The following is a 27,814-nucleotide window of genomic DNA, read 5'->3' as shown; positions in this document are numbered from 1 at the left end:
ATTATGAATTAATAATTTATGGTATTGTATATCCAAGAAATTCGATTGGAGTTTTAAGTAAAATTTGTTCAACTTCCCGAAGATCCGACAATGCATGCACTTGAAGAAATTAGAAAATTTTAATAATCAATATATATATCCACATATTTTTTCATAAAATATTTTTTTTAATTTTCTAATGAAGTTCAGTCAGCAGATTTTCATTTTTCAATGTCTATGCAACGTCTAAAATGTTCAAAAACACTTCGATGTTGAAAAGGAGATATTTTGCTTCGACCATTGATGACCTCGTCACTCTCCACCCCCTACGAACGAGATCTCCACCTGGTTTGTTCACATCCTCATGTCTCCTTACCGCATCCCATCCCCAATTCCTGTCCTTCTCAATTATGCTCCGTAAACGATGAGAACAGAGCACCGTCAAAAGCCTTGATAGTGATGGCGGCCCTAGTACTGGTGCTTTGTACTCCAGAATTCGCTTGATACCTCCATCAGATGTATCCGGATCGACGGGTTTTCCAAGAGACAGAGACAATATGTCCTGCCTTGTCCATTGCAAATCCAATTAATCGATCTCTACAGTTCAATGTGAAATATACCAAGTGGCATCGTGGTTTCGAAAGCATGTGCGAAGCTGCTTGTTGCGCTCTGAAGATCCTTAGCTGTCTCAGGTGTAATTTAAAAAAAAACCAGTGCTATCACTGGGAAACCGTCTTTATTGACAAGTCAAAATTGACTGTACCATTTCCGTTCTCATCTAGATTTTTTTTTTCAATTTTACATTCCGTGGATTGTCTTCAGAATATTTTTAATTATTAATTTCCCTCTCTTTTGTAATAAATCCATTGATTGGGAGTTAATTAACTATCGTCCCTCACAGTGTAAAAATAATTGAATGTCATGAACAATCGTGAAAAATTCGGAATGAAACAGAAAATCAAGGAAAGAGTAAACGAGGGCAAAAAACATGATAAAAAATATGGAGAAAGGGACACAAAAAAAATGTCATCCTGGTATTCTACATAATGTACCCCGGTAGCTGGGGCGTTTATATGATAAAGAGTCACCTTTAAATAATATTTATGCGTTGTGGTGCCTGGGGTCTGGGTGCTATAAATAAGAGGTCTATGCTAATTTTTGTCCCTAACACTGAGTCCCCTGTACTTCTCCCTTCCGTGTTCTTTATTTTTTCAGTTTCTTCGTTTCCACTCGCAGATTTATAAAAACCCATTTTTACTACTAACGACCATTCAAACAATCAACTTTAACAGTTAATAAATATGTTATCTTGTTGTGATTGCAGTGCCTATGTTGAATATAAGTGCGGTGGAAGGTGGTGCTGTTGAACTACCCTGTGACATAACCCCCTCTGGATATGATGCACTTCACATGGTCTTGTGGTTCAAGGACGGAGGTGATGGGAATCCAGTTTACACGTGAGTACATTAAACAATGCATGCACCACCGGCGATATCGCCTTTAGCGAATGTTTGCAAAAATTTTTCAAATTACGCGTTTACCCGTTGGTAGAGTACACGAAAATAAATTTTAGGTGAAAACTAGACGTTCAGAGGGTGAAACAAGGGACGAAGGGTAGTGTTATCAAAAATTACCCTCCCAAGTGTGATTTTTTCAACCAAACTTGACCTAAAAGTGGTGGATTGTCATTTTGTCACACGTTTCACCCTCTCGAGGTTTTATTTTTATTTAAAATTTTTTTTTTTTCGGGTAATTTTTACCGTAAATTACACGGAATGTGCGCAACAAATTCCGGCCAAGTAGATTCACCCGGGGATCAAAATTCTCTCGCGAATAAAGTAAAATTTTTACTGTTCCTTGGAAAGGCAACTGAAACTGCTGAAATCCATGGCTTTTATACGAATACCCCGTAAAATTCAATGGAGTAATTCATGCGAATAATAACCGCTGGTTGGGTTATATATGGTCGCCTCCATCTGATGACAGAATAGACGCGATGGAACGTTATTAAACGTCAGGGGTTTTCTTGGTACAAGCTGCTTTGATAATCTACGATTCCTATATTTGGAATTCACTTCAGAAGAAATGAATTTCTCCTCCTGTAATTCACTCTGGTGCCTAGTGAATTATTTCAGAAAGTTAATTAAATTCCGATAGGCATTTCACTGATTAGTTCGATGTGGACAAGCGAGAAAAGACAATTGTCCCATAAATTTGATGTATTTTAGGTTTGAGGTTAATTATTCATTGAATCAAGTGAACATGACGTGGGTTTCAATCATTACCAATTTTGGAAAAATTAATATGAATGATTGAGGTGCGGTCCGGAGATTAATTCTATTTTTGGTAAAATTTTTACCTCCAATTTGCGATGTAACGTTTCATTACTCGTTGAAGGAGTACTTTTTTTATTACACATGAGCTACACTGAAAGTTTTATACAACTTCGTCGGCGGAGATGCAACAATGAGAGTTAATTTCAATTAATTATACCGCGAAAATTAATGCCTTTTCGATTTTTCTCCCGAGAGGAATCGCTACTGACTCTCATAATTAATTGCTGTCATCCCAAAGCCGTACGATCTCTGAAAATAATTTCAAAATTAAAATTTTATTAAAATACACCTTTCGCTGATTTTACTTCTCCTATTATCGAATCGAATTTCAGTCATAATTACAACACCCTGAACACTGAATACGGATTCACTAATTATTACCGAATACTGTAGCTCATTTGGAAAATTAATTCAATTAAATTATCAATATTTCTAGTGAACTCCACCGCATTTGTATTCCCTTAGACTCAATCACCAAAAATATTTTGAATTCATTCGTTAACATCAACTCAGTTGCCAACTGCAGTTGACAATTCATAAATCCCCACCCCCTCAAGTTGTTCACCCTTAAAATACCTCAAGAATCGCTCTTTTACCTGTACCATCGCCTTTTGGCTCGCACTTTCTCGAAATTCTTCGAAGGTATTAAAAATAATCGATAACTCATTTCATCGAATGCAATTCTCCAACAGATTCTGTCAGATATTTTCCAATTCGTCGAAACACACCCGCAAGATTAACCTTCCTACTAAATACTCGAAGCTAGTAAACTCAATTCCCGAATATACTTCCACCCGATATCGCATGCTATGCACGATGTACGTGTTGAGGTGGAAATGGAAAATGAAACTCGAAAAAAAAAAAAAAACCACCACCCTTGCAAATAGCGTATGGGTGTATCCACCATTTTCTTCACTGCGTCTTTTTTTTTTTTTTCAACCGAGGGAACGCACAGTTTGCCGCAGGAAAAAAAAAAGCGAGCTATGATGGTACCTCTTTTCGAATAAAAAAGAATAGTGAAAAAGGGAGAAGAGCTGATCGATCGAGCATCCATGAAATGCAGAGGTAGCCAGTGAAATGCATTCTCTCCCGCTTTCTACCCAGTGTGTAATGTCGATTTCGTCTCTATGTTCAATCATCGGTCTCTCGTTTCGGGTGTTCAATCGTTTGGCAATCCTTCCGGAGTGTTGCGCACGAGCAGTTACCCTGAACAATTCGTGAAATAGATGCCATCCCCCAAGCAGAGCATCAAGGGATGAGCCAACAACAGTTATCATGTTGCATGAAAGGTCAACGAGTGATTTTACTGATCGAGTGAGGGAGATACTAGAAGTGTTTGCTATCCTCACGTCTACTGATACAAGATTGAAACTTGTTCGTGTACCGGTTTGAAATAAAATAAACGGAGAGAACAATTGTTTAAAAATCCCGGGGCTGTTACGCAATTTTTCAATAATTTTTCTTCCTACGGTAATTTATACTGAATTTTTCACTTCGTGCGGTTAAAATTATCTCGATTTTCATCACTCAGATCATCCATCGCATTCGGGGCTTCGGATATGGCTTTGGAATCGTAATATTGTCATGGTAAAATCGTAATTTTGAATGATAGTAATTTCTGAAAATTCAGTTTCATCAAAATGGCCAGTGTATTCTGGTTTGTAACATTTGAATATTGGTTAACAATTTTCGAGGATTTGAATTGCACACTGGTTAATGGAAGCCCTTAATACCCCTAATAATTCATTTAACTGAAAACGCTGTTTTCGTCATTGCGTTCACCTATTAAAACTTCATTCAAATATTCATCAGAACAGGGAACAACGTATATGGGAATATTGGTCGGTAATCTCGTTATTTAATTATTAATTTTCGGCAGTTTTATAGCCTAGTGATGATCATTATTTGCGAATCATTGCTGATTGGATGGATGAAACGGTTGATGCACCTTTCTAATTATTTATTCGATAATTGAATTGCGCAAGTGTCAGCTGCATAAATACAACGTGTATGCATGTGTGGTTGGTTGGAAGATCTCTAATTATCATGTGCCATGCGAGAGTAAACCAGCTGTGTATCACGTCATAATAAGCTACTCCAGCATTCCTCATTAACATTGATCTACCCTTCTCGTTAGCATTCATGCGATGATTATATTTATAGAGTGAATATGATAATATTCACGTTTTCAAATTATGAACGATACGGACTTCATCAAAAATTAACCTTAACTATTTGAAAATCATTATTTAAGCTTTGACAGGAGCTTTGGGCTCACATCGAGCTAATTTCAAGTTAATGGACGTTGACAAAAATATTTGGCTCCCATTAACCCAAATACCACAAAACAATTTATTCAGAAAATTCATGTTCATATTTTTTTTCGGAAATCTGCGTTGAAAAAAAATATTTTTGCCAAATATTCATTTACTTCAGAGATTTATTAAACTTCGCAGAATTATATTTCTTCGATTGGGCCATTCCCAGGGCCCTAATTAATTAATTCCCCACGTGACTGACCCCCCCCCCCAGTTCTTCTGAGACCTCTTTATACCCCACGATAGAGTATCAAAATTTTGAAAAAAAATTCTGGATAAAACAGTGAATTCTTAATTCTCTCGTTCTATTGCTATCTCATCATCCTAAACGTCACACTATCGTTCAATACCAATTATTCAATGCCTGATAGTCTTCCGGCTCTGAGTACTCTCGTTACAAAATTATGCCCCTCAAGACGATACCCACAAGCGTCCTCACGAGAACTTTAGGATTCTCTCGCAGTTGCACAAGCGAGAGATTTTCTTGAGTACCCACCATAATACCCCCGCTGTCTTAACCTTACACCCACGAATAACACCACAAAGTCCACACGTGGCTCGTGTACTCGAATAATCTCGTAAAGTTTTCATAGTGCTCCATGCTCTCGCCTCAAGTCATATGAGTTTATCATCCGAGGATAAAATATTATTTATCACTGGGTCGTAACTTCTTTATTTTCACCCTTAAGAATTCAGGGAGAAATACGATGAGGGAGTATTGGTCTATTGACTTCACCCAATCGTTTCCCGAATTTCGAGTGACTGTGGGAAAAGGGTCTAATAAGGGGTTGGAATCCATTTGTTGCTAAATGAAAAGGAATAACTGAGGTTGAGATAAATTAACTCGAATTAGAGTTAAGACTTTTAATCTGGATAAATGTTTTCCCTGGATTTGGTTCGAATGAAATAAATTAATTTGTGATTTAAGTGAATGAACGAACTTCGGGGAAAATAAAATAGTACAAATGATTTTATCAGCCGAAATAATTCAATAATGTCATTGGTAAATGACACCGTAATTTTGAATGGTTCCAGCCCCTTTATCAATTCGTAAATATCAGATATTACGTCATCGATATCGACATTGAAACATTTCACTTGACATTCACCTGAAAATCCGATCCGCATCATCAATTCCATCAAGACTATCAGTAGAATATCCCAGCAGAAAAGCGAATATCAAACAATCTCCAGATTTATCCCCGCACATCAATCGCAGTTGATCGAAATGGAGCTTATTTTTCAATCAATGATAAAATGACAAATCCAGGCGTGTTGAACATTTATATCCATTCCCGGAATCACAATTTTTTTTTTTCCTTTCACACCCTAAACAGAGGGGAATGTATATTCGTGGCATTACTTATTCCCCGATATGAAATCTCTTCCGATTCTTTCTGGTCATCGACAATTTTTCTCCGGCTGATGCCAGTTACTGGGTTATCGAAGTCACCCATCAGACGCCCAGAAAAAAAAACCCCTTCTTAATTCAATAAAACGGATTTTCGGTGTTTTTATTTCATTACGAATGACAAGACTTATTCACTTACTTCGAACAGAATTCAATCCCATTAAAAAATAATTTATTCAATGAATACCAATCAATATAAATTCATTTATTTTCCACAAATCATTATTTCATCCGCATGTAACAGTCATTGAATTTCTTTAATTTTATAACAATTAAAAATCAATAATACATTATTTATCTACAAAAATACGATTTATTTGATTCACATAAAAAAATCTTCTTACTACAACAACATTATCTATTTCACATAAACAAAATGTTCCAAAGGAACTGAGATACATAAAAAAAAGTCCCTGAAATCGCGCGTAATTCATGTCATTTTATTCCACCCCATCATTTCATTTTCCCCCCCAGTCTTTCCAACATTAACATCACATCGTGACACTATAATTTTCATCTTCATGACTGTCACGTCAAGACAACCCCTCGATATTCCATATACAAACCCTCCCATTAAAATAAAATTCACTATCATATTTCACAGCTATTGTTGCTTATCTTTGCGTTTATATTTTTGTAACTCAAGCCCAGTTTTATCTACTCGGTAACAAGTGCCCTCCCTCTCCTCCTCACCCCTCATACCACCCCATTACTCGACTAATCCACGGATACTCCAGTATGCCATACCACTGATACTATTCGCATTACATGGTAAATAAGCGGTAACAACGAATAGCACGCCCTATCTCTATCTACACGTGCCTCAGACCCTCCTAACAGTGTGGGTGGGGTGCACTAGAGTCTCAACCTCGAGCACCACTACAATTGAGGGGGAGAGCCGAACAGAATTAGAGAGATATGGTCTGGTCTATCGGATGGGTTAGAAATGGATTCGATGCCAGTGGTGGCGTGCGAACCGACTGAGACCAACCTGGCATGCAACCAACCCCTAACTGCTATCGCGAACACTGTCATCCCGCGGAATAGATTATAGAATAATACTGAGACTTGGGTTTCGGATAATGCCACCTCTCTCCTGAGGGTGGGATGGAGGATGTAGAGGGAGGGAAATGGCAAACTGGAGAAGTTTGGATACATAAACATTTATTCGGGTTATCTGGAAATCTTGGAAATTGTCGGAGCGTCTTCACTGTGATTTCTATATTTGGTAGATTCTTCGGGGAAATTATTCCATTTTTCACCGATTTTTGTGTAGACGAAGAGAACTTTTATAATTGTGGGTCACGTTTTGGTCTCGTGTGAAATGTCATGAAGCTGTCAGTAATGAGATCAAAATTATTTTCAAAATTATAATGTCATAGCTATGTCTGGATTGAAGAATTTTTATCAAAATTTTCCTCGTCATTAGCGGTCTTTTTATCACATTTTTTTCCGTTCAATTCCTCGAATATTGAGACCATCGATCGTCCCTTGGTCTCCGGAACGAGAAAAAATGTGAACAAAAATGTAGCAATGCAGAATAAAGCGAGAATAAAAAAGGAATAATCCTCACCGAATTTAATGGATACAAATGGAAAGAATTTTGTCGTGACAAAGCTCAAGAGTAGGGCAAAAATTAATGAAATAGAGACTCCGTGACTAGCAATATCTGGCTTCAAGACTTCCGTTGAAACGACATATGCAGCTGGACCAAGTCCCATGCAATAAGCAATTGAATAAATCGACAGTGCAACAAGTGGAAGCCACGAGAATGGCGAGACATCGTAGTTATGTCGGTCCAACGTGAAAAATATAAAAAACATAAGATGACAAATGGTCATGCCAGCGCACGACAGCAGAATGAGAGCTCTTCTTCCAATACGATCTATTATCAATGGAGCCACTGATGATCCGATAATTTGAACCAATGCAACTATTATTGCTGCTGAATTGGGGGCCAATGAGCTCTTGGCCACTTCAAATATCGTCGCTGTGTACACAATCTATAAGAAATCATAACTTTAATTATCATAACAGTATTAATTAAGGAGATCCAATTTAATTATCAATCTCACCACAATTGAACATCCAGAAGTTTGTTGTCCACCGAAGAGCCCCAGGGAAATGATGAATCCCTTGATTGTCCCTCGGTCACTAATTAGATCATTCAGGCGACTGGATTTCTTCGAATCAATTTCCATCAGATTCTTCTCAAGCTGCAGCAGTTCACGATCCACAGCCACTTTGTCGTTGTTCCTCAGCCACATTAGAGACCTTAATGAAATTACTACTCAATTAACCGAACAAAATTCAATTTTATTAAAGGAATTCCCTTAATTATATCATCAACACCAAAAAAAAATTTCAAGGGTATGCAAAACTGTGTTACTGCCTGCCCCATTTTACCCCAGTCCCTGCACTATCACCCGAGTTATCAATTCATGTCACTCACCTCGTAGCTTTCTCCACATTTCCCTTCCTCATCAGATAAATCGGTGTTTCGGGCATCACCAGGAATGCCCCGAAGAAAATCAACGGCACAATTATTCCGCATATTGCAACCGAATGATAAGACATTGTTGCTCCACATATGAATGTGATAAAAATTCCCAAATTTATTCCAAAACCAAGAAAACTTCCCAACTGTCCTCTGACCGATTCATCAGCAATTTCCGACACGTAAACTGACACCAGAGAAAAACAAATTCCGTGAACGAGTCCAGTTAGTAAACGAGAGATGAGGAGGTGGTAGAAGTTGTTGGCGAAGAGTATGAATAGCCAACTTGCTGCTGCTGGTAAAGCCATAAAACATCCTGTCGTTTTCCGTCCAAAACGCTCTGCTAACCATCCGTAAAATGGAAGAACACATATTGATGAGACACCAGCAACGGAGGATAACCAAGACACTTGATCCTCTGTCATTGGTACTGTGCCCACTGGTGTATCTGGTTTAACCAGTTGAGGAATTGTTGGTGATGGCCAGCCTGCCAACATTCCACTGAATACCGCTGACAAATTTACTGTAATCAGAACATGAAATAAACAAAATAAATCGACATTCGTCAACAAGAGATCGGTGACAAATGATTGGAAAATTATTGGAGATGGAAAAACTTACTGGCTATCGCTGCTGCATATTGAGGCCATTTATCGAATTTATATCGATCACACGTCAATCCTAACATGATGTCTTATGGATTGAGTCTTACTCCATCGAATATCGAAGCGGATTTACATTCAAATCCCCTCGTTCAGAGTTTGTACTGCTGGCAGCACATGTTCATCGTAAAACAATGCGATTTTTTTTTTGCGATTTAAAATAATATCGATCACTGCTGGCTGTCACATTCCTGTTGACAGTGCGCAGTAGAATATTATTCATATGGTCTTCAGGTACGTGCCGAACTTGAGAAGTCAGGTGTTATTTACTTACCGATGATCGGTTTATCTGGTGGAGGTGAATTTGTTTAATTTGTCGATACGTGTATTCATTAGTCACAAGCACACAAAGATATCTGTCAATGCACTCGTGAATCAAATGCAATAATGACAATATAGAAGTTGTGTCAGTGCTATCGATCTGCTTTTGCATTCATCGATTGAAACTTCAATTTTGTTTCACTCAATAATACTCACAATTTTTTTTGAAATTTAAACAGACGAAGGGAAATATTCCACAAAAATTGCAGAATTCAGGTTCACTTATTGACTTGCGGAAAAGTCTAGTAAAATTTAAATGTCGTTATCATAATTTTTTCACGGAAAATTCAGATAAAAATTATGGAACACTCCGAAGAATTGCGTAACAATTTCGTAGAATTTTCCTCGACCATTGAATATTCTCAATCGGTCGTTTGCAAAGTCCTCTTGAGGTTGATAAGTCATTAAAAGTTCACAAACATCACAATAAAAATATTAATAAAATATTATATTAATATTTTATTAATATAATTCAATTATCTTACATAATTTTTATCCACTTTTCGTCTTCGCGTTGTATCTGGGTATCGACTCAACTCAGATCCTGTCAACGAATCGACGATTACAATCAATGATCGACCAATGGAAGGGACCAACTATCACACTCGCCACCGCGTCAAGACTTTCAAAAACTGAAGGACTCGATCTCGTCTCCCCTCCCTCACCATCGAATAATTTAAAGACCATTTGGCCCGTCGATTTATCATCACCGGAAACACCGCATCAGAGTTTCAATGATGGTAACATAGTGATGATAGCATGACCTCCACAATTTAACAACCCATTCACCAGTATCTTCACAGTGACCACAGTACTGTGTGGACACCTTCGTAGTATGACAACTTGTTATGCTACCATTGCATAACAGTGGCAGTAGCCTATTAGCTGTCTGTCGCATAAATTACGGTACAGAGATCTCAGTTGGATACTACAAGCGATAATGATAAGGTGACCTTCATTTTTTAAGGCGGTATAGAGACAGCAGGATCCAAGAAATAATTAAACATAATTTAAAGACATTAAATACGCTAGGAAAATGATAAATAATTTTCTTAAGTCAAGATGTGATACTTAATGACAGAAAATATCAGGTATTTACAGACATGAATAAGGCAGGATAATTCCAAATAATCACAGACTCGAATATTCAATTTGCTGTGGAGATCTATCGATTTGCAATCCAGGTGTCCATAGGGTCTTGGCTCACCACCGTGTAAATTCCCGGATCGCTGTGGGATTCAATGTAATCTCGGTGCAACCTCGAGGATGTACTGAGACAACATATTGAATCTGCTACAACGATGATAGGTTTCAATGTATAGCAGCCAATTCCATAGGCTAATATTAATTATTCACGAAAATTAAACAATTCCGCTGATTGCACTGAGAACTAAACATCCACAAACTATTTATAGTCTTCACAGAAAAAAATCCTCTCCCCAAAATTACTTTTGTATTTTTTTTTTTTGCATTTCTCATTTCTTCGAAACCCTTCAGATAACAGAATCCACCAATTACGATAATCGCAAGTTTCTCGGGTCGATTGCCACCTCGTTATCATCGATTTTTCTTTCGTAAATTCATTTCTTTGAAATTTATTATGTTTGGACTGGTGGAAGGGATCGATATAATTATCAATATTTTTTTTTTCTCTCCGTGTGATTGCGAATGTAATCCCTTAATGATTATGAAATATCCCCGATCTCATTACCGGATACTCGTAACTTTAAAAACCATATGTAATACGTTTCACGTACTGGTTTTCATCCTGGAGTTACGACGCTGGATTAACCACGAACTGGAGGTACCGTGACTGGATTTATCCTGGGTGTTAAAAGTCCGATGCAACATTCAGGGGAAAACCGCATCAACCACTGAGGCCCTGCGGTCCTCGGTGGAAACTCTTGTACAGGGTCGAACAAACGAGGATCACATACACCACCAATTATCCAATGCAGAGTTTTTACGAGAATCTGCCATAAATTCTTGATGCATCGAGTAGAAAATTATTTCGTAATTTTGCGATGAGTTTGTGGTGGTTGATGGAATATTGATTGTGTGATATTTATAATGTGATTAAACATGCGGTAAAACATTGAAAGTCGATAGAGTAGAATCGATGTTAACTAAGAAATCGGAATAAAGAAAGTGGATCAATCGACTGGCCACACTGGGGTGAAATTTGCGGAAAAATTGTCGTGAAAATCGCGAGAAATTTTTACCGATTCAATATACCGCCGATTCGGTGCAATAAGCGACGATTCCACCCCTATAATCATCGTTTAATAAACGATAATCGATCATTCGAAAGAGGGAACATTTTCACGAGTAAAAATAATCGCTAGTGTAAAAAAAAAATGACGTCTGAAATCGATTAATCGAAGATGGCGAACATAATTAGAACATGAGGGCTGAACAGGCGGTTACCCTCCGTCCTTTTTGATAAAAAGAAAAAATAAATGATTCAATGGGATGGAAAATCATTCCATCCTGAACAGCTAGCGCCCTCCATCGAGACATTTCATAATTTTTCATTAAAGCTCCACCGAATAAAATTCATTCAAACACCCTCGTCCCCCTCGAATGACGAGGTTTACGCCTGAATTAAAAGTATACCGTGGAAAAGGTGAAAATGAATTCGCTAGAATTTCCCTTTTTTTTTCTCCTTTTTACGACTACAGATACCGCCTCCTCCATCTCCATTTAAATACCCTCGCTTGAGCGATACTTAACTTAAAAAATAGAGTCTGTATATAATTCCGTTTCGTCGAATACTCTCCAGACTGAAAACGAGGGTAAATGGAGAGACGAGAAAGCACCAAGTGCATCATTTACTCAGTGGTTAATAGCAGAATACCTATTGCTATCCAGGCTAATATCGAATGGCTCACGAGGCTCTACTCTTTCGATACGATTCGGGCAAATATCCTCCAGTTACTGGGTACTTACCACCAGTACAAACACCATTGAGTGTTGACTTCCGTTGTATGATTTTAGTGCACCGGATCAGAGCAATGGATAAACATATTTGGGCTCATCAAATTGAAGAATCAAGAAATGATCTTTAAAGTTCCCTCAAATGTTCGATAATTCCTATCGATAGTGTGCAAATATGGAGCAGTAAAAATATTGTTTTCCAAAAATTGTCCAGAAGATAATTTTTTTTTTTATATTTTCTCGTATCTCATACGATACACCTGTTCGATCCTGATGATTCTGTATTTTTTGACTAATCACCACAATCATAATGATCCACTCGGCGAATCAACAACAACTGGACTGGATAACAATGAGATTACATGGTCCACTTCCGCGTTAAACCGAATTTCGGTTGATGCTAATTTTACGATATTAAATAGTCAATCCCATTTACAATTCTAAACAATTTTGAAGTTTCACGTTCACTGGATAATAACGGATGCATGATGAGTGCATCAACTGTACATAACATATATATACAACAGTTATATTGAATTAGAAGGTAATTAATTTGAGTATACAGTGGCATATCAAGGATCTCTGTATTATAGAATGTATTTTGGTTACCTTCGTCTCTCCTGCTATCATAGTCGTCTGACCTCATTCAGTTTTATTGCAGGATATCCTGGGCACTCAGCCACAGCCGTCCAAGCTAGGGTGCTCATTTCTCGATAATACCCACCATCCCTCTCTTCTGCCCAAGACCATAAACCATATCCCGTGAACACGTGTGAGTCAACGTCATGGAATTTTATGTACCAGAAGATAACCATTCCTTTTTTTTTCCCTTTTTCACCCTCTTTTTTACCCTCCAGACGGAACTTCACAAAGAAAAATTGAAGAAACAGCATTTTTCCTGGTGAACATCTAGAAATTTTACGTTGCTACGACATTGAGTCCGACAATGTGGGGGGAATTTCAAACAAACCATTTATTATTTATCTAGTCAATAGTTTTGGCACCAGACTTCCTCCCTTTTCGATCAATAGTTTCAATTTTAATTCCTAGAATTTTATTTCTATTTTATCATTCCCTGGGAGGGGGGAGGGAACATAAAATTCAAAGAATGTTGATTCCCTCTTGTTATATAACTGTTCAGTAGTTATTACCGACCGAGTCCTGAATTTCAATGAAAAATCTCAACTCTGAAGGCACAAGTTCATTCTATCCAACAACATTAATCTCATTGGGATGTCATAGTAAAAAAAAATGGCCGAAATAAATCCATTTTGCAAATGAATATTTCAAGGAGCGTAGGGTACAAAGGTCAGACAAATTACGTTGGGGCTTTTAGTGGAAAATTGGGTGGGGGATTTAAACTCGGGCCTGTGAGATTAAATTTTCGGTGCTAGAAGGCCTCTAGAAGAGGGCACTCTTCCGTGCCACATCTTGGTGGTATAGGATGACAGAGGGGGATGAAAGGGGTAGTAGACAAGACCGGTGAAAACCTTTTCTGTCATTCCCCCGAGCCCTGGACCGCGCGACCACTCGTAGATGGCCTCTTGCTTTGATCTCAGTCGCTCCTGAGTTGAGGGGCCTTTTTCAAGCTCATGCTACAGGCCAACACTCATACTACTGTGACACCTGAGAGCAGTGCCCACTTCTATGCACCTTTCTAACATCTCATTCAAGTGGTTGCCGACGAATATAATCAGGGAGGAATTTGTTGAGCGATATGGGTAACATGGGGTGGAATTTTATTTCAATGAAGGGGATGGTGGTGGTTAACTGTTATATCCACTAATATTTTCCTTCACGTTTCTAATTACAATTATCTGCGATGAAGCGTAATCTATCGGGGTATTTCCATCCACCCTAGACCCTACAACACAAGTCTCAAAACCTCCCTTTACATTTCTTATATTTAAATATATATAATTCAATATAATTAAAATATATAATTATAATGAGGGATCGGGATGATAATTAAACCGTTGATTGACGTACAATGAAAAAATGAGGAGAGACATATTCAGAAAAAAATGAAACGCTTCAGATAAATTCCGTAAAATTTTCCTTAATTACATTTCTCTCGGATAAATATACGTAATTATTATTGATAATTTATCTCTGTGTATTGGTACAGAGAGCGATGGCGTACTTGTCGAGGATTTTCAAATTACCCATATTAAACCAACACCTCTATTGTAACCGAGTACTCCGTACTGGATAATCTCCCCTGAGACTTTTCTAACAAAGAAATCAGTAGAACAATTGTTACTAACACAACTTTAAACTCCACTAATTACTCTTCCGTATCTATTTTCCTCTTTTCCTTTGACCCTGATTCTCCATGTCCCTCTCCACTCTGTCCTCCAGTGGAATACACAGAAGGCAATTCCAACCATCGCACAAGTACTCAACCGCAGAAGACTTTTTTTCTTTTTTTTTTATTTCGAAAAACGTAAAGCGTTCCACAAAGACGTGACCAGTAAACGACAATCGCGGTGAACTGTCGCGATGAGTGCACTCGTTTCTCTTCCCTGGAAAAGAAGTGTGTCAGTGATTTAAAAAGACGAGTTCATCTTTCTTTTACTTCAGAAGAAGTTGCAACTCACCTGACCCAAGGAACAAGCCCAGGTCTCCATGATTCGAGTAAAAATTTCGTCGATTCAGAATCATTCACTGATCGGTTACGAATCCATAGCAACCGATTCGGTACCTCACGTGACTATTTATTTATTTAATTATAATCAGTCTTCAGATGATTACCCCTAGTGCGGGACAAATTACAGAGGATTTAAATGCAGTGGTAAAGAAAATTTTTTCACCCCATATTCGATCCTCGTTGGTGGTAACCGACGATATTTCTAGTCGAATAATGGCGTCTTACACCGTTCACTAGACTAATTCCATTAAATCAGAGTGCAGATTCAATTTGAATGAGATTGCGAGTGAATCTTCGGAGGGTAATCGTCAAGTAAAAGAGTTTGAGTTGATCCAGTCGTGTTTTCTGAACAGTAATACGTGATTGGGGGTTGCAATTGGGCCTTTTAACTGATAATCGATTGATTCTCTTCCAATTTATCCACGAAATAAAATCCTATTATAAAAAGGAGACCCGTGTACAGATCGATATCGATATTTCTCGAAGAAATATCTCGAAAATGCGTAAGCGTAAGACAGAAACCGAAGCGACATCTGTCGATTATATTAGTCGCACATTGGGCTGGAACAAATGAACCGGTAAAAACCATCACATTTGGCAACGTGTTTGAGTGTTTTTATCCTATTATAAAAAGGAGATAATTTATAATCGTGAAACATCATGACATCTCCACCTATTAAATATACGACCAACAGAGCCATTGATCATTTCAATGTTGCAGCTACACTCATGTAAGTATTCCTATTATTATTTTTAAAAAATGAACATATTTCAAAAATTTATTATGCATTCAATCATCATAACCTATCATTGACACGTGTTCGGAGAGTAATTTCATTTTTTTTTTCTTAGGAAAATCATCGGCTACGTCGACTGCATTGAAGGCCTGAGAGAGTTGCCAAAGTCTCCATCTAAGTGGATTTACAAGTGCATTTTAAATAACAATGATGGCAGAAGGGTTCGCATACTTTGCTCGGGGGATGATGCTCTCAAATACAAGGATGAGATCAAGATGTATCAGGTACAGGTGATTTCCATTCAAAAAGAAAAAAAGTGAAATTGTCACATATAATACCACAAGAGTGGTAGGGAACCTAGAGGGAAATACTCGATAATGTTGAAGCTCGAGTGGTATTCAGGAGATTATTTTTCCTATCCAAATTTCGGCAAAGAGAATTGTGCCATGAAATGAAGAGAGGTTTATTTGGTTAAGTTATCGTTTGTTTTTTTTATATATAGCCTACCCGCAGAATTATGAAAAAATTATCGCATATAATACCACAAGAGCTCCGAAATTATCGAATATTTCCCGATAGGTTCGTTGCAAACAAATGAACGTAAGAACGTACGTTATTTATTTGTAGGGAACCTTGAGGGAAAAAAAATATCAACGAATAAATAACATAAATGCCCAGTTCAGTTTTCTAGGTCAGTTTTCTGTTTTGGAAACAAAATGAATATCTATATGAATATCTATGCGAATATCTGTATGAATATCTATGAGAATATATGAAAAATTTGAAATTTTACTTTTTAGATAATAAAAATCACTGGAGGGATTATTAAAGCGGCCAATCCACAGTATCGGCGATCAACGGACACTGTGAGCGACAAAGAATTTCAATTTGCACGTAGGAGCACTTTCGACATCTTTGGCACATTTAACATTACGAATGGAGCTGACAATGGAAGGTCGAAGGTCATCTCATATAAAAAATTGAGATGGAGAACGTTTGTGCTGCTCGCGGGCCAGTCCAGATCACTGGATGGCTCAAAGAGCCATTCAGAAGCATTACCATGGTAAGTGGTTCGAGTTATGGATCTGGCATGTTTTGTACAAGGGTTCATCGCATGACCATTCATGTGGTAACATACATCCCGAGAGAAGATTTGATCGAGGGAATCAAAATGACCATTAAAGGTCGAGTTGATTGTCGTGGGGATGGTTTTGTTCTGAATATTAACAGCATGGATGACATTGCAGTCCTGACTGAGGATGTAGCCCTCAATGAAGATGAGTTGGATGATGCTGTCGAAGCACCTCCTCTCATTCTCAAACGAGGGGCAGCTGAATCTGCATCTGGAGAGGCGATGGACGTCGCGAATAAGGTACTTTTTTTTATTAATGGTTATGGTTATCCAAATTTAATTACTTTTAATTTTTCACTATTCTCCCTTCAATGCAAGAGAATATTGCAATATTTTCATCTAATGTTGGCTTAGTTTCAAGCAGAATTCAGTATAATATTTTCATTAGAACATTAATAAAAAAAATTTTCTATGGAAATATAAATGAAAATGCATTGAATCATTCATTAAACAGTTATTAAGAACAGATAATCTTTTTTGTTTCAGAAACTGAAAGCTGAATAGCTTTAATGACGGGCTATTTACTCTGGAAGTTCAATTGCAAAATTGAAAATTTTTTCTATAACAAGTTCTAAACTGTTATTTTTTCACACAAAAATTGAGTTCTATAACAAGTTTAACACTGTTATTTTTTTACGCAAAAATTGAATTCTATAACAAGTTTAATACTGTTATTTTTTTACACAAAAATGAAACATTGACAAGCTTGAGCTCTTTAAGAATCTGATTTTTTACTTTTAAAGACTGCCAACTTCATAGCAGTAACGTTAATACTCATTTAGCTTTAACAACCAAAACAGATGGAATTATAATAATCTATTCATGAACATTAGTATTTATTCAGAATTTATTTCAATATATGGCCCTGTTTTTGAAGAAAAAGTATTACTAAACATTTGTATTTTTTATATATAACAGAGAAAACTGAAGACTAATTAATTTTATGATTAAAGTAGATAAAGCTCTCCGGAATCACAGATAAGTGATACAAAGGATGTATTCATGTTAATGTTTGTTCATAGTTCTTAACATATGTTGTAATGTCAATTATAATTGTTGGAACATTATTTTTGTTTTCATTTCAAAATCCGTCCCACTCCTGTAAATGTTTATTGAACGCAAGTGGCATAGGTTTGGAGTTAATGGTTTCATTAATAAAAATTTAAAACGCGATTTTTTTGCAGACATTCAGTTTGAACCTTCCCTACGGTTGTAAGTCGCAGGTATACACCTTAGTGCGGCAACAATGTCTCCTGCACTACTACTCACGAAAAAAAATTCGCAAGCAGCGATGTTCTTGGTTATGTGAAGGGAATAAATAATCTCAATCGCATAATTTGATGTTCACAAATAATTAGAAAATCTTTAATTATTAGATTAGATTATTATGAGACTAAGAACGCCCTCTTCCTGACTTGACTGATTGCTGTCGCTATTATAGCTAAATCTCGAATTTGCGGAAATGTTCTCGATTCTGTATACCGTATGCTGCCTCGCACTGTATAGTATATGCAATCTTAGAGCAATCGAAATATATTAAGATTTTCCCAATTGTCTTTTTCCATGAGTTTTAATTTTAACTTCGAAGATAGAATAAGAGCATTCATTTTCTAGAGTTTTCAATTCTTATGATTTGGAAAAGATGGCGCGTGCGTAGCACGCGCGGACGATCTCGTTATAAAAAAACAAGCCGGGTTTCAACGGAGAATAAAACATAAAAACATTATAAAAAAATTAATTACGTGACTTAATCTGAAGATCTGCATTGGAATATATTTTATATATATTTTTCTGGAGAAATTCCCTTCGGGCAAATGAAAAAAATGAATTTCAATCTAATATATTTTACCCGTTCTGTCGCGTTACGTCTGCGGATGACGTGAATAAGTAATGAATAACTGTGTTACATCGTCATAAACCAAAAATCAAAATTTTAATAAAAATAAACCGTCCACACCCCGTACCAGTTAAATAAGATTCTCCCGGGCGACTCGTTTATGGGAATTATGGTTTTGGTATATGTGCCCGGGGTTGGATGCACCGGTGGTATAGCGTCGTCGACGTCTACCGCGGGAGCTATTCCACCAACACGCGAGGCTATTTACGCGCGGCGTAAGCCGAGGAATTATATTTCGAGGATGCAAATCCCTTCCAGCACTCGAAAAGAGCGTCAGAAAGAGGACGCCAGTGAGAGGGACACGAAGTAAAGGAGGGGGGGGGGGTGGAAAAAAAAGTGGTCTTGGAAGAGTCGTAAATGCCAGAAGTGCAGGAAATGGATGAGAACGCAAACGAGACCCGGAATTTTGAGGGAGGAAAAAAAAAAATATTGCATTATAAATTTCCAAAGTAAAATCAGTCACACGTGACGACAAAAATATATAGATTTGTGCACTTACCAGCTGAAGAAATGATAAATCCACGAGAGAGTGGTTACAGTCAAACGTCAGGGGTGTGGAGACACGCGAGAGGGAGGAAAAGCTGGGGCAATAGAATAAGGGTGAGATTGTGAATGAAGGGGTTCGAAAAACGATAGGGAATGTGGACACTGTGTGAGGGGGGTGGATAAGGGGTGGGTATAGCTACCCAAGCGATAAAAGTTGAGAAAGGCCATGCCAGCGACACCCTCGTGGATAAACGTTCGTCGTCCAACCCTCTATCGAATCCTTCTAGATATTTAACCTTTTTATGTGGCTCTACATCTTTTTCTCATTCCCATATAGAAAGTAAGTTACGCATTTGATCGTAAAAGGGTATTGGCAAAATTTTTCCTATTCAATTTTGTGATTTTTCCATTTTTCCTATTCAATTTTGTGATTTTTCAATTTTTCACGCGTCTAATTTCCCCGAAATTAGTCACTAGACCTGACAGGATAGGATTGAGTTTCATTGGACATTAGGTTTCGCTAAGATCCATCAAAAATTGGGCTCTTGTCCCCTCGAGGGAAATAAAGACTCCTGACACGTCCTAGAAGACCGGTATATCCACTACCGTCAACTTCAATAACCTAATGGGACAATTCAATTACCAAAAGATGACAAAAAGATTTTCAAGGAGACGAGAGCAACGAGACTGCAAACTCCCCGAGGAATTAATTCATCTTTGTCGACACGTTGACGAACACAGCCAGTAAACTTTGGATAGATAACCCGCAGCTACTCAATTTACTTGTTTTAAAATTCATGAACTCCGGGTAAACAAGAGAATTAGATAATTAATTTACTTGTATTTGAAATAACGCGAGAATTGAAACAACTTTCGTATAAATTCATTCGTCGACACTGGTTGAATTTTACCAAGAAATGAAATGAGAAACACAACTCACCCCTCAAACTCCCTTAATTACCGAAAGACAGCGGTGGTTAATGGGCGTGGCTTAGCTCTTTGAGTGGAGGCAGGAGTGAAAAAAAAAATATTCGCGAATGAAAGGAGAAAGGGTAGTAGTGGAGAAGTCGAGTGAGGGGTGAATTGAGTGGATAAAATATAGAAGTCAGCCGATGGAATTGTAGATCAAGTTGTGAAGGCTTTACCCTGTAAGAAAGTAGAACTGATGGAAGCCAACGTTCACCCCAACTGATATCGTTATCATCGGATTATCACGATGAATTAACCTCCACCATTACTGCGACGATCAAGTTATGTGGGATAATTGGAGAAAGTTTCTCAGGAGAATATTCCACAAACACTTGTTTAATTATTTCAATTTAATTATTATCGTTAAACACAACCTTTTTATTTTATAAGACGTTATATTCCCCAAAACCGTAAATATTTCCGATACCATAATGAGTGAAGATTAATTAAACTCGACTTGCCGATAAATCGTACTGGCAGTGATGACTGAGGATAAATTTAACAAAAAATAAATCTGACGAAATCAGGAAAAAAAAATCATCGGTGAAAGCTTCGCTTTTCGTCGACTTGACTTGCTAAGTAAATTGAACACCCCCATGAATGTTGTAAAGGGTTGAGGGTTCTCTCAATCACTGGTACATATCATCCACAATTCACGGTATACACATCGCGAGTCAGGAGATTTTGCATCGAGTCCGACTGGATGACTCTGCGATCAATCGCAAACTGGTCTCGATCCCATACCGCCATTGGGGATTGCAGAATTTCCAAAGGCACGTTCACGAACACCTGCACCATGAATATGTAAAATGTCTCTGGTAGTCGGCACGTGAGTGCTTTCACCCTCTTCCTAACCGAGTACAACCACTCCCTTTCCTCACCCATCATCCCCTCTTCGTGTCCACCTCAATTCCCCACTTCGATTTACCCTCATTGCCAGTAGTCTGGGTGTAACAACCCCAGGAGGTCCAGCAACGCGTAATTTCGTGGAGCATCGTACAAACAGATTACATACCCATACACCAACCATAATCGTTCACGCAAATTAACTTGGGATGGTACACTAGAACGCACCAGGAAATCTTGCCAATTACGGCAAATCGTGCTATCGCTTGGTTTGATATGCTCGTTGTTAACTCCTATCCCCCAGTACTCGATAGTCATCAAGTTCAGATGGTGATTGGTGATTGGATTTTGACAGTTTGACAGTTGGGATCAAACGGAGATGGGAATCAAATTTTTTTTCATCAGTTCAGGTGGCGATTGAAGTAAAAAATCATGTGAAATTGTAATTTTACATCGAAAAAACACATCAACTGTTACTCTGATTATTTCCTTTTCATTGATTCTCCTCAATAATCGGTCGATGTTATGCGGATTAAAATTTCAAAGACCCGACAAGCTCCATCGATGTTCGGAAATACTCCCTGATATTTTATTCACCCGGAAAATAGAATGAAAAATCAAACAGGAACATTATCCCCTCAACCTCTCCAGGATTTCTAACAATTTTAAATGTTCAATACCGGACTTTTTCGTCAATCCCTGGACACCCAGTCGACTTTACCTATGCACAGGTGTTCATTCAACGGTGTGAGTGCGAATGGGATATATTCCAAATCCCCCCAGGACCATTGAAATTTTAAAGAACCATTCGGTCACAAACGCGAGCTTAATAATTTATCTCTCTTTCCGTGAATTTTTTTTTTCTCCCTCATCCCTCCACCTCTTTTCACTTCAATCATTCAGCTTGGCAACTGATCGAACACGAGTCTCCCAAGCATCACTCCCTGGATTGACCTCTTTTTTCTCATTTCCAACCCCTTCACCTCAATTTTTAATTCCCCAGGATTTCAAGATATACCCGAGAACGAACAAATGAGACGGAAAGTTGAATAATCACGGAATCCAAAGCTCATTGAAAAAAACAGCAAGAACGGATAAAAGGCGTGGAGGAGAGGGGGGGGGAGGGGAAGGATGAGAAGGCAGCAAAAAAAAACAGATAGAGGACTGGGTTATAGTTTCGGCTTATACGTAAAACTCAACTCGGTGAGCTTTTGTCAAATGTATATATATATATGTGAAAAGAGGATAAACCATTCCAGTTTTGCTACTTCTCGGCCAGGTGATCTGTATAAAACTCGACGGGTTTTTCTCCTCTCCCCCTCCCCCCTCCCCCCCCCCCCCACATTTTCGTTTTCACCAAGGGCTGGAATAAGAATAAAAAGACGAATGAAAGTTACCACATAAATTTGCCCACGCATGAGGCGAAATCCCCCCAACATTTGCCATCTCACTCGTTCTCTCGTGTTAAAATTGTGACTTTATCCAGTGGTGAGTGTGAATTTTTCGTCGTGTACCTTGTCTGAACCCTCAGGATTATTCCATGAACCTCTGTATGATACACCAACTTCAACTATACACATTCAGCTATTTCAAAAGTCCCTACGAGGTAGAGCATGTCACCGTCGTAAAACATAAGGACGACTTCTCCACCCACAACAGGAGCTAGGGATTTTCTTCTCCGCTATTGTCGAGGTCCTCTCGAGGGGTGGGGAATGAGAAGGGGAGGGATGATGGAGAGGTGAGGAGTATGAGGTGGAAGGACTTTTTTGTGATTCAGTTCTCCTTTCTTACGAAATTCTCAAGCCAATGGTTGTGCACTCGTCGGCACACGTGAGAGAACGAAAATACTTGAGTCCTGGAATCTTCTTGGATGGAATTTATTCTCCTGCCAATTTTCTACCAATGGTAATGCCGAAGAGCTGGATATGCCCCCGACGTGTTCATGTGCGGACGGAATTTCGTAAGGAGCAGTCGGTGAAATCATTTAGATGAGGATTTTTTTATTTTTATTTTCGAAATAGTTTGCATGTAAACTGTTGACACTATTCACCGGGTTGAGAAAATTTATTCATGAGTTTGAGGATTTGAAATTTATTTAAAGTGCGAGTGGAAAAATCGCCGAGGGAGGTATTTCATGGTGGTTGCTTTTACAGGGGAATATTTCGATGGGAAATGGTGAAAATGAAAATAACTCATATCAAATTGTTCTGGTAATGATTCACTGAAAAAAATAAATAAATTCTCACTATTTTCTGTTATTTATTCGTGTGAAAGTAACAATAGAATGAAAAAAAAAAATTCTATCAAATATTTTACACAATCATTTACCTCAAAACTTTACTCTCTCCAACTTCAACTTTAATTACCACTTTTAAAAAATCCCACAATTTCTCGCGTATAATTAGCATTCATCACGGCTTATCGCGAGGAATTAAGCCGCAAATGAAAACAAAATTACAGTAGAAAGAGTACCCCGGGAAAATGGAATTCTCCCTCTCATAGATACTCATCGTCCAAGTGGGTGATAAAATTTTTTCCATTTCTCATAATTTCAGGAGTAAAAGAGAAAGAATCCATTCAAAATGTGTGCTTAGAATTTTCATCGACGGGACATTCATGGCACATGATAGAGGAGATGGGCGGGGGGTGGGAGGGTGAGCGGTAGAGGGAGAGGGGAAAACGGGTAATCAAAAATGAAATGCATTATTCGTGAAATAAACCCTCAGGGGGTCGGAAATGTACGGAGGAAATGGAGGAAGAGGGGGCTTGAGCCATTGCCTGCTTTGAATATGCCATCTTGCATCCGCGAATACAACCGTAAAACTCCTCAGTACACTTTCCTACAATGTATTTTCACGTTCTGTGCACGCTCCCCAGGAAGAATACCTCCTTGCAGATGCATACAAGACCCTTTCCTTTAAATTGTATAACTCACGTTGCCACTCGTTCTATATCTCAACTCATTCATTTTTCTTTGGATTTTAATTTTCGATTTTAATTTTGTAATATTTCATTGACCGAAGATGAACGAAAATTAAATAATTAAAAAATACTGAATCCTCATTTGAGTCTCCGGAAATCCTCCCGTTGTATAGAGCACTTTCCGGCAGTTTAAATCGACGATATTTCTCGTAGGGAATGAAATGAATAGGGAACTATCGAACAAGAAGAAAAATAAAATAAGGAATTCGAAAATTTCAGGATAGACTTAAACCCACTTGTGGACAAAGTAAACCAAACTCTATAAGCCCTTGCAGTATCTCACTCGTGAATCTCTTCCTGGGTCTCTGTTAAAGTCACCCGAAAACCGAAGGAGAGAGATAATGGTGCGGGCACACCTGGAAATAGGAATTAAATGGAAAAATATCGACACGAATGCACTTTATCTTCTTTTTTCTTTCATACTCACAGCCTTTTTCCCTTCGGCTACCTCTTCAACCCATTTTTACTTTGTTCCCTTTATTGGAATTGGTATAGACCCTCCTCCCTGCAGCTCATAAATCTCGACTATTTTCAACTCCTCAGAAAAGTGATTCAGGGAATTCCAGGGAATTCCACGTTAATGAGAGCTAAATAAATTTTATATCCAAAAAATTACCCAAAAATCATTCCATCGAACTGTATCATGAGTCATAATTTCCTTAATTATCTTCTGAAATTACCTAAAAATCAATCCATGAGGATTAAAAATAAAAATTACTGCAATTAAAATAAAAACTCCTCCACAAAAACATCACGCGTCTCGTAATTAATTTTTTTTTTCACATATTCACTGAATACTAATCTAGTTAGTGATATTTTCACCCGCAATATTTTTTACAAAATTAGTTAGACGTGTCACCGCAGTCCCTAAGCGAACTTGAGTACCGTAATTTTGTCTGAACATTTCTCTTCGCGTGGAGAATATTCACAAGCTCACGAGATAAATGGATATAAAATCCAATAAGACGTTCATAGATCCCCTAGTCAAATCCAAAAGTGCAAAATATACGTTAAACAATAAGGTGAAGAAACTGCCATTGCGATTATTCATGAGATAGTACAACAAAGTACCCAAACAACAGTTTCCAAAGCGCTACTGCTTCACCCCTCCTCTTCTTCATCCTCTATTCGCGAATTCCCCTTTGCCGCACTGCTATTGGACTACAACCCAACCCGACATTTTATTCGCCCGTGTTATTTATTACTTATTGAAGCGGCCTGGTAATTTTCTGGCGTGATATAGTGGCACGTAGAAAAATAATATCGGTTCACGTTTTCCTATGCATTTATGGATGTACTTGGTATGAGTACAGGGGTGAGGGAGTACTTGAAGAGGTCTATGTGCACTGATGGTGTTGAAGAAGTTGCTGTCGTGGAGGGCAGACAGAAGTGGTAATAACGACTATTCAGTCAGACAAGTTTATCTGAAAATTGTAGGGGTCTTGTACGGAATTGCAATAAATTCTATTGAATTAAATATTCAATATTTAATTGGTAATGGAATTTAGTATTTATTAAGATGAAATCGAATTTTTAAAAATTATTAACGTATGAGGAAACAGTAATTTTCAAGTTCAGACAAAAATTACGAGAACAACTTTTTTGTTAATTTATGAGATTTTTTATCCACCCGGAATTATTTATTCTCGTTTTCAATTCATGAGAAATCGCACTCGAATACTCTGGGACTCGTGAAAATTTCGATTTTCTTTTTTTCATCGATTGGAAAAATGTAATATCGAGAGTAGAATGAAATGTAAATTTCCACGTCAAGTAACATTCCCACATTGTTCACATTATTCTCCCAATTACTTTCTTCATCTACTTGTCTTTCTGCTCGATTTCCGAAATGTGGGAATTCTCGAAACTTTTATCCGATTTTTTTTCAACTTCGAGAACATCGACTTCTGTCAGACGACATTATCTCTCCCTGTTCTCTTTCTGCTACGAAAAATCCTCACCGCGCATAAATTCTCGGTCGTCTCGAGTCACCTCTCGGCTTTAAAAATTCAGCGCGTGACTATTGTAGCTTACCTCTGTTCTCAGGGAATCGTAACGACAGTCTCGTCTACATTTAAGGTAAAATGGAGGTTGAAAATCTCGGGAGAAACGATCAGCTAATTTGTAATTGAAATTTTCCTCGTAGTTTTCGGTGTCTCGGGACCAGTGATTGACTGCGATGGGGAAAGAAGGAATGGCGAATTAACTCAGGGGGTAGAATGGCGACGGGGGGAAAGGGGGAGGGGGAATTTTCTAAGTCAGGGTGAGACGGCAAGTTCAATCCGGTAATTAATGAAATCACTCCAGAATTTTCTGAATAAGAAATTATGAAGAATATTTCCATATGAAAGTTTGGAGTAACAATTAAATTCGCTCAATACTTTTTCGAAGATGACGGTAATCATCGGAGGGCGTGGTTAATACTCTTTCAATATCCCTTTTTCAATTTTCATGCTCGTCTTCACTTCTTGCGTTCAATTCACTTCAGTCAACTTCAGAAAGTCTTGAAGGACTCCGATAACTTCGGCAATTGTGGGTTTACTTATTGCGGTTTGTTAAGTGAATTAATAAGATGGAAAATTTAATTTCAATTTTCAATGATCATGACACCTGATCAAATATTACAGGTTACAATTTGCCCCACAGTTCTGCGCAGATTTTCTAAAAATCCCCAAGAATTTCCCCAGGAATTCCCAGAAAATTTTCTGTGACAGTATTAATGTTTTTTACAACCAAGGGATTGTCATTTATCGTAGTAGATGTACTATAATGTCCGGAATTGTCTAACTCTGACCTGAAATATCTTTTAAAAAAAAATTTCCTCCTCTGAAAAACATCAATCTCCCACGTAAATCATTTTTTTTATCTCAGTGTAATTTTTACTGAATATTTTCTTTATATTGAGACCCTTTGTAGTCCCCCATTCCACGATATTTCTCATTTTATTCACCTCCAGCATTCATATTCAATGTCATGGGTTCCCAGTCAAAGTTGCATTCACGATAGAAATTAACTATCTCTTTCGCTCATCTAGTCCTCGCTTTGAAGTAGAGAAAAGCCACTCATGTCAGCCCAATCATTCTCGAGACAATAAACTTCTTACAGTTATTCTCATCGTTGCAACGTCTTCCAATTATCGATGATCACAAGAACAATAAAATCTTCCCTACGTCAACTACTTATTTTTTTAGCTCGTCGAGAATTGTTCAAGAATTAACCCGCCGTGCGTAATTGACAGTGACATCAAAGCAGGGAATAATCTACAAAAGGTTTACGTAATTACTCACAATGTACACGTACAAGGTGAATCTAGCAATTGACGTTGAATTAATTCCGGCTGTCACAGACAATCTTCAGGGGGTGGAGGTGCATTCTCAGAATGTACGAATGAATACGAACGTAGTGGGGGTGAAATTTTCAAGAGGGTGAGATTCAATTAACGATATATACTGTTTGAGAGAGTTACCTTCCAGTCCTGAGAAGTAATTGAAATGGTGTGGAAGTTGAATGGAAATGATACTTCCCACGTTTCAAGAACCTCAAAGGGCACAAGGCCCAAAGGGTGGTGGCCCCCGTAGATTCACGTTAACTTGACAAAATAAAAAAAATTAAACAATATAAAAATAAAATATCTGGGACACCCTAATTTTTCTA

At 37.9% G+C, this 27,814-nt stretch overlaps 3 protein-coding genes across 4 annotated transcripts in view; 2 read left to right on the top strand and 1 right to left on the bottom strand.

Annotated features, from left to right (window-relative positions):
• Positions 1-27,814, top strand: part of LOC135170262 (hemicentin-1-like) — a 145,791-nt gene that overhangs the window by 58,630 nt on the left and 59,347 nt on the right. Inside the window, exon 3 of the mRNA XM_064135943.1 lies at positions 1,304-1,436. Coding sequence (XP_063992013.1) covers positions 1,304-1,436 — 133 coding nt within the window. The remainder of the gene's footprint in view (positions 1-1,303; positions 1,437-27,814) is intronic.
• On the bottom strand, positions 6,229-10,343 carry LOC135170263 (facilitated trehalose transporter Tret1-like). The gene is made up of 5 exons (XM_064135944.1): positions 9,478-10,343; positions 9,163-9,394; positions 8,497-9,064; positions 8,120-8,318; positions 6,229-8,047 (listed from the first exon to the last, which is right to left on the bottom strand). Exons 2-5 carry the CDS (start codon positions 9,227-9,229, stop codon positions 7,427-7,429), a joined length of 1,455 nt encoding a protein of 484 aa, XP_063992014.1. The 5' UTR covers positions 9,230-9,394; positions 9,478-10,343; the 3' UTR covers positions 6,229-7,426.
• Positions 15,549-18,558, top strand: LOC135170266 (uncharacterized). 2 transcript variants are annotated; one of them, XM_064135947.1, is made up of 5 exons: positions 15,549-15,842; positions 15,964-16,132; positions 16,476-16,539; positions 16,649-17,220; positions 17,467-18,558. In XM_064135947.1, exons 1-4 carry the CDS (start codon positions 15,772-15,774, stop codon positions 16,675-16,677), a joined length of 333 nt encoding a protein of 110 aa, XP_063992017.1. In that variant the 5' UTR covers positions 15,549-15,771; the 3' UTR covers positions 16,678-17,220; positions 17,467-18,558. The 2 variants fall into 2 exon arrangements, with proteins under 2 accessions (XP_063992017.1, XP_063992016.1); XM_064135946.1 differs by lacking the exon at positions 16,476-16,539 and having other exon boundaries at positions 15,561-15,842; positions 16,649-16,911; positions 17,096-17,220; positions 17,467-18,542.

The sequence above is a fragment of the Diachasmimorpha longicaudata genome, chromosome 16, assembly GCF_034640455.1.
Source record: "Diachasmimorpha longicaudata isolate KC_UGA_2023 chromosome 16, iyDiaLong2, whole genome shotgun sequence".
NCBI lineage: Eukaryota > Metazoa > Arthropoda > Insecta > Hymenoptera > Braconidae > Diachasmimorpha > Diachasmimorpha longicaudata.
This window is presented reverse-complemented; position numbering and strand designations above follow the sequence as displayed.